The sequence below is a fragment of the Neopelma chrysocephalum genome, unplaced genomic scaffold (assembly GCF_003984885.1).
Source record: "Neopelma chrysocephalum unplaced genomic scaffold, ASM398488v2 Primary Assembly neopelma1_86, whole genome shotgun sequence".
Lineage (NCBI taxonomy): Eukaryota > Metazoa > Chordata > Aves > Passeriformes > Pipridae > Neopelma > Neopelma chrysocephalum.
Genome location: NW_020897748.1, coordinates 6,094,082 through 6,100,081, shown reverse-complemented (window position 1 = coordinate 6,100,081; position 6,000 = coordinate 6,094,082). Strand labels below are relative to the sequence as shown.

At 50.9% G+C, this 6,000-nt stretch overlaps 1 protein-coding gene across 5 annotated transcripts in view; it reads left to right on the top strand.

The window, feature by feature from the left end:
- Positions 1-3,628: 3,628 nt before the first annotated feature.
- Positions 3,629-6,000, top strand: part of ESRP1 (epithelial splicing regulatory protein 1) — a 34,684-nt gene continuing 32,312 nt past the window's right edge. For all 5 annotated transcript variants that reach the window (XR_003535693.1, XM_027692375.1, XM_027692374.1 and 2 more), the window contains exons 1-3: positions 3,629-4,022; positions 4,228-4,356; positions 5,237-5,350. Coding sequence is in view for 4 of the 5 variants with exons in the window: in XM_027692375.1 (XP_027548176.1) it covers positions 3,891-4,022; positions 4,228-4,356; positions 5,237-5,350 (375 nt within the window). In the remaining variant the exon portion in view is untranslated. The remainder of the gene's footprint in view (positions 4,023-4,227; positions 4,357-5,236; positions 5,351-6,000) is intronic.

Sequence of the window (6,000 nt, the reverse complement as noted above, 5' to 3'; positions counted from 1 at the left end):
ACAGTAGACGGGAAACAGAAGGTATGCCAGAGGAGAGAAGTACAGCAACAGGGTGCTGGGAGGAGCCTTGAGAGGTCATCGTGCCCCAAAGCACCTTAGTACCTTCCTGTAGGTAACAACACTGATGTCATCTGGAAGGTGACACTTCATGCAAAGACTATGTTTAACCAGTCCTGGGACAAGGAACAGCCTAGGAGAAGCAACTGGAATGGGAGTACACAAATGCCAGGAGCCTGGGCAACACAACACAGGAACTTAACCAACTGGTACATGTTGTCAGACCAGGTGCTGCAAGCATGCAAGAAAGAGGGTGGAATGGGAACTGTAACTGTAAAACAGGTGTTTTAGGAAATGTGTTATCCAAGAATGAGAAAAATAAAAGCACTACAGTAACAATTAGTGGTGAGTAGCTTCCTAAATAAATAAATGAATAAATAAATAAAACAAGGGTTAGTCGAGAACTCAAAGGACATAATGGGAATTAAAAACACTTTCAGGGTACAGTTTTACCTTTGAAAGGGGTTCCTATACATAATGCAGCCTGCTCTAGTGATAAGCTGGGAAGTCTCATACTCCTAGATGGAAAGAGACAAGATAGGATAAGACAATAAAAGGGAAGAAAAAAAGATATATGTAAGCAGAACACAACAAATCACAAGTAAAGAAACAGGTGCCCATCCAAAAATCGTTCTCACAAAGACAAGAGCTGCATCTCAAAAGCCAAGCAGGCATCAGGAAGGAAACTTCCGAGAATGGATGATTAAGTTTCACTGAAAGAAGAGGAGCCGGGGCTGTCTGTCTGGCGTGCTCCAATGTGGAATCATTTCAGAAATGTACTTCTGGTCTTTTGTACTGAACTATAGAGATTTTTTTAAGAAGTTGCACTAAACTAAGACCTGAAATGGAAACTGCACAAAGAAATCCTATACTATTGAATCCCTCTTCTCCAGGCTAGGCAGAGGTCACAAAGCAAACTCCTCAGATGCTGAGTACAGATCAGCTGCAGCCACTAGTGAGGACACACACCCCAGTCCTCTCCTTCCCTTATGTTTCACTCAATGCATCAGAACATCAGAAGTGAAATACCCAAAGAAACCCAGCTGCTCTAACCCTCCAACAAATGGGGCACAATTAGCTCAGGTGTTTCCCGATGCAAGATTCATATGGCCAATTTCAGCTATGCTTTAAAAAACTGTAGTGATTAAATTGATATTTTAACCCTCAAATTGCAGTCTCTGCTAACAGTGCATGCCATTTTTGAAATCTTGTATCAGAGAGAGTGAAAATTACCCCATTGTGTCATGCTGTCTATTGAAGCACATGAACTATCAAGCAGGAATTTGGTGGCAGTCCCCACAAGGAGAACCAGCTGCACCAAACCACAGCAGGGCAGGACAAGGGTTCTGGGCACTATGTGGAGGAGTCAGTGGCTGACAAGATCCCCAGTAGTGGGGAAACATCTGCTCCCTTCCTACCAAGCAAATGCGTATGCATTAATAAAAGGTGGTGCAAGCTGTGAACCTGCACCAACACAAGGAATGGTGATGAAGAAACACACAATGCACACCATCATCAAAACGTCCATCACACAGCTGGATAACCATATTGCACCATGGGTGAGCAACTGGCTCACAGGTCGGGCACAAAGAGTTATAGTGAATGGGGCTTGTGTCCAGTCACCAGTGGGGTTCCACAGGGCTCCATCCTCAGCCCAGTTCTCTTCAATGTCTTCATAAATTACTTGGATGAAGGACTCAAAGGAATACTAAGTAAATTTGCCAACACACCAAATTGGGAGGACCTGCCAACTCCCTCAAGGGCAGGGAAGCTCTGCAAAGTAACCTCAACAAATTAGAAAGATGGGCAATCACTAACCGTATGAAATTTAACAAGTACAAGTGCTGGATTCTGCATGTGGGATGGGGCAACTCTGGTTATGTGTATAGACTGGGGAACAGGAGGCTGGAGAGCAGTGCCACGGAAAGGGACCTGGGGGTCCTGGTCAATGGCAAGTTGAGTCATTCTTTTGTTTCCTGGTCAATGGCAATATGAGTCAGCAGTGCTCTGGCAGCCAGGGGGGCATCAGGCAAAGCATCACCAACTGGGCAAGGGAGGGGATTGTCCCACTCTGCTCTGCACTGGTGTGGCCTCACCTTGAATATTGTGTGCAGTTTGGGGCACCACAATATAAAAAAGACATCCAAAGCAGGGCCACGAGAATGGTGAAGGGCCTTGAGGGGAAGCCATATGACGAATGACTGAGGTCACTTGGTTTGTTCAGCCTGGAGAAGAGACTGAGGGGAGACCTCATTGTGGTCTTCAACATCCTCACAAGAGGAAGTGGAGGGGCAGGTACTGATCTCTTCACTCTCATGACCAGTAACAGGACTCGAGGAAATAGCATGAAGCTGAGTCAAAGGAGGTTTAGGCTGGATATCAGGAAGAGGTTTTTCACCCAGAGGATGGCTGAGCACTGGAACAGACTTCCCAGGGAAGTGGTCCCAGCACCAAACCTGCCTGAGTTCAAGAAGGGTTTGGATGATGCTCTCAGGCACATGGTGTGATTCTTGGGGTTTCCTGAGCAGGGCCAGGAGTTGGACTCGATGATCTTGATGGGTCCCTTCCAACTCAGTATATTCTAAGATTCTATGATCTCAGTAAAAATTTCAAAAAGCAGCATCACAATGACGTTGGAAATAAACAACTGAGATCCTAAAGAACCAGGTGTACAACAGAATTTCCCTGAGGAAAGTTAGCGTTACTTGTTTACCCTGCCTTCAGTGATTTGTCATGAAAAAAATCTGGTTTTGAGCATTATGCATTTAAAATACAGATTTCACCGCGGAACAGCGATCAGCAGAAGTGAGGTAGTCACAAGAGCCAAAATCAGCAGTTCACGGAGGGAAGGCTGCAACAGCCTCACTGGCCAGCTCTTAACACATCACTCAATCCGCCGTGCTCGAGCCGCACAGAAGTTGCGATGCCGCTGCCTTCAGGACGACAGAGGAAGAGGCTCCACCGCCCTGATCCCTTCGGCTCCCTCGGAGCTGCTCCAGGGGACAGCCGGCCCGCAAGCCACGACCGTGCTCCCTGGCACCGCACCCGGCCCCTGCGGCCCCCGACCGAGGGAGGAGACCTGCCGGGGGGCTGCGGGCGGCGTGGCCATCTCCCCTCCTCTTGCGTCCGGGGGACGGGGCTGCTCGCGGACGCAGGACCGACCTGCCCTCCGCGACACGTCCCGGCAAGAGCGGGGCCCCGCCCCGCCGGTGAGGAGCCGGACCTCCCCGGGCAGCGCGCCCCGACGGCGGGAGGCGGAGCCCGGCAGGGTCCGGGCCGCCGTCGGTGCCCGATGGGGCTCCTCGGATGTCGGGGGCGACTAGTCCGCCGCCGCGCCCCCGCAACTCGTCCGCAATCCCGGCACCACGCTTGGCATCCCGCCCGCAATCCCGGCCCCCCGTTCCTGCTGCCGCCCCCGCCGCGCTGCCACGTCCCCGCCCGGCGGGGCCAATGGGCGGCGGCGCCAGGTGTATGTTACCTGCACCACGTGGGCCGGGGGTGGGCAGGTGGTGCCGCGGCCCCGCGCTGAAAAACCCGCAGCCATTGCGCGCTTCCTAAGGGTGCAGCCGGAGTGGGAGCGGCCGCCGCCTCCCGCCTCGGGAAAAAGGGGGTGGGAAAGGGGGGGGGAAGCCGTGCGCCTCCCCCGCGCCAGGTCCTTGGGGAGCGAGGCTGCAGGTGGGGGCTCTGCCGCTTGGGTTTCGCCTGGAAGCGCCTCGGGCAGGGAAAGTTTCCGCTCTCTTCTCGTCCCCTTCTCCTCCTTCCTTTCCTTCTTTTTCTTTCTCTCTCTTCTTTCTTTCTCTCCTTTTTATCCTTTCCGCTGACCCTGTGGCACCATGACGGCGTCTCCCGACTACTTGGTGATCCTCTTTGTGACCACGGCGGGCACCAACGGGGCAAGGCTGGGCTCAGACGAGCGAGAGCTGCTCCAGCTCCTGTGGAAAGTGGTCGACCTGAGGAGTAAGGAGGTATTTTCACCCGAGATGGGAGCACCCCGACCTGCTGCTCCCCTTGGCCCTTGCCATGCTGGGTGCGGGTAGGGTGGTCTCAGCGCTGGGCTGGCAATGGGTGCTCCAAGCTGGAGCAGGCTCTGGTGGAGGGCAGGGGCTGGTGCTGCAGGTGAGGACCCCCAACCCGGGGAGCTGACTCACCTCTCCTCTGCTTTCTCTGGAGCTGGGGCACCTGCATGACGTGCTGGTCCGGCCTGACCACCCAGAGCTGACGGCTGAGTGCCAGGAGATCACCCAGGTGGATGTGGAGAGCCTGGCACTGGCTCCACCGCTGGAGCAGGCACTGAGACAGGTGACACCCCATAACTGGCTGCTGGGTGCTGGTCTCCCTTGGGAGCTCCCCCGTGGGGTAGAGGCAGTGTTATCATCCACTTATGCTTTCCACCCCACCGTCAGGACAGTGGAACCTGGCACAGGGATACCACTGATCTGTGTGGGCCAAGCAGCTTATATGTGGAGGGCTTTGTGGGCATTTCTTCCTTGCTTTTTGCTCATTCATCTTGTGAGGAACTGACCCCCAAGTGAGGAAGGTCAGAGTCAGATATTCCCCTACCCTGCTCTCCTGCCATGCTGGACCCTGAGTGAGTCTCACCTGAGGGTGAGCCCCAATCAGTGTTGGAAGAAGCCAAGTTTAGGTGTCCCCTGAAAAGGCTGGGTGGTGGCAGGCCCTGTCAGAGCTTGTGCTCATCAGTCCTGAGAAGATGACAGTACTAAAGCCCCTAGATTAATAAGGAGGTGTGTGTGATTTCCATTGAGGGTAGGGCTGAAAACCTGTCTCCTTTCTAACGTGTTTGACTACCCTGTTTGAAAAGCTCTTCTGCCCCAGGACTGCCTCAGCTCTCTGCAACCAGCTTTATGTCTCATTGCAGTGCTTTTGCAAATGTTTCTCAAAAAGGTGGGTTTTTTTTCTGGGTTGTGGACTGTCTGTGTAGCCATATTTCCTTAAAAAGGGGAAAAGGGGTGGTTTCCAGTGATGATAATTATGAAAGTTAGTATGTGCCAAGCTAGTAAGAAACAAATCTACAGAAGTGAAGTAGTGGGCTTATGCAAAAAGGAACTCTAGCTCCATGTTCCTGCTGACCAGGAATAACATGTTACCAACTGAGGACACTGCATAGTGCAGCTATTGTGATCTCTTTAACATGTATGTTTTTTCTTGTTCCTGCCTACAGTTTAATCAGTCTGTGAGCAACGAGCTGAATATTGGTGTAGGTACTTCCTTCTGTTTCTGTACTGATGGACAGTTGCACATTAGGCAGGTTCTGCACCCTGAAGCTTCCAAAAAGGTATGTAGTTGTAGCTTAAATTTGAATCCTAATGTGCTTTCTGTGATTTCTTGCAAAACTGATAACTTCTCTTTAGTATGAGGGTACCTCCACACAACCATAGCACAAACATCACTCGTATGTTAAAGTGCTTACCAGGCTAAAGAGCCTGTCAATGTAGAAGGCATAGACAGTGCCCTGTGCCTATGTAGCCTTGAGATGCTTAAGTTAAATCAAAAGGAAGATATTCTTAACTGTTTGAGGGAGGAGCACTGACAGTACTCGTAGCTCCTGCAGCTGTAGGAGCTACAATGGATTAACAGGTGGGATTTGGAAATGTTGCTAAATAGTTAACCACCTTAATCATAAACTGTCTTTTGAAATTTTACATTCACGTTTAGCTTCGGCAACTTTCAATCTTTGTGTATTCAGCTGACACTCTGAGGGCGGTGTTCGTATTTGTAAGGAGCTGAACAGTAGTTTGAGGCAGGCTATGAGTGATGATTAGTCTCATAGTCTAGAGTTTTCTATAACTTCAGAGTTGCCAAATCGCTAACAGTGTTACAAGATCCTACCTACTTTTCATTCGTGATGGGGTTCCAGCAATATGCTGTCTCTCTCTAGTTCTGAAATAACTGCTTCAATATTAATAACACCTAATTTTGTGGTAT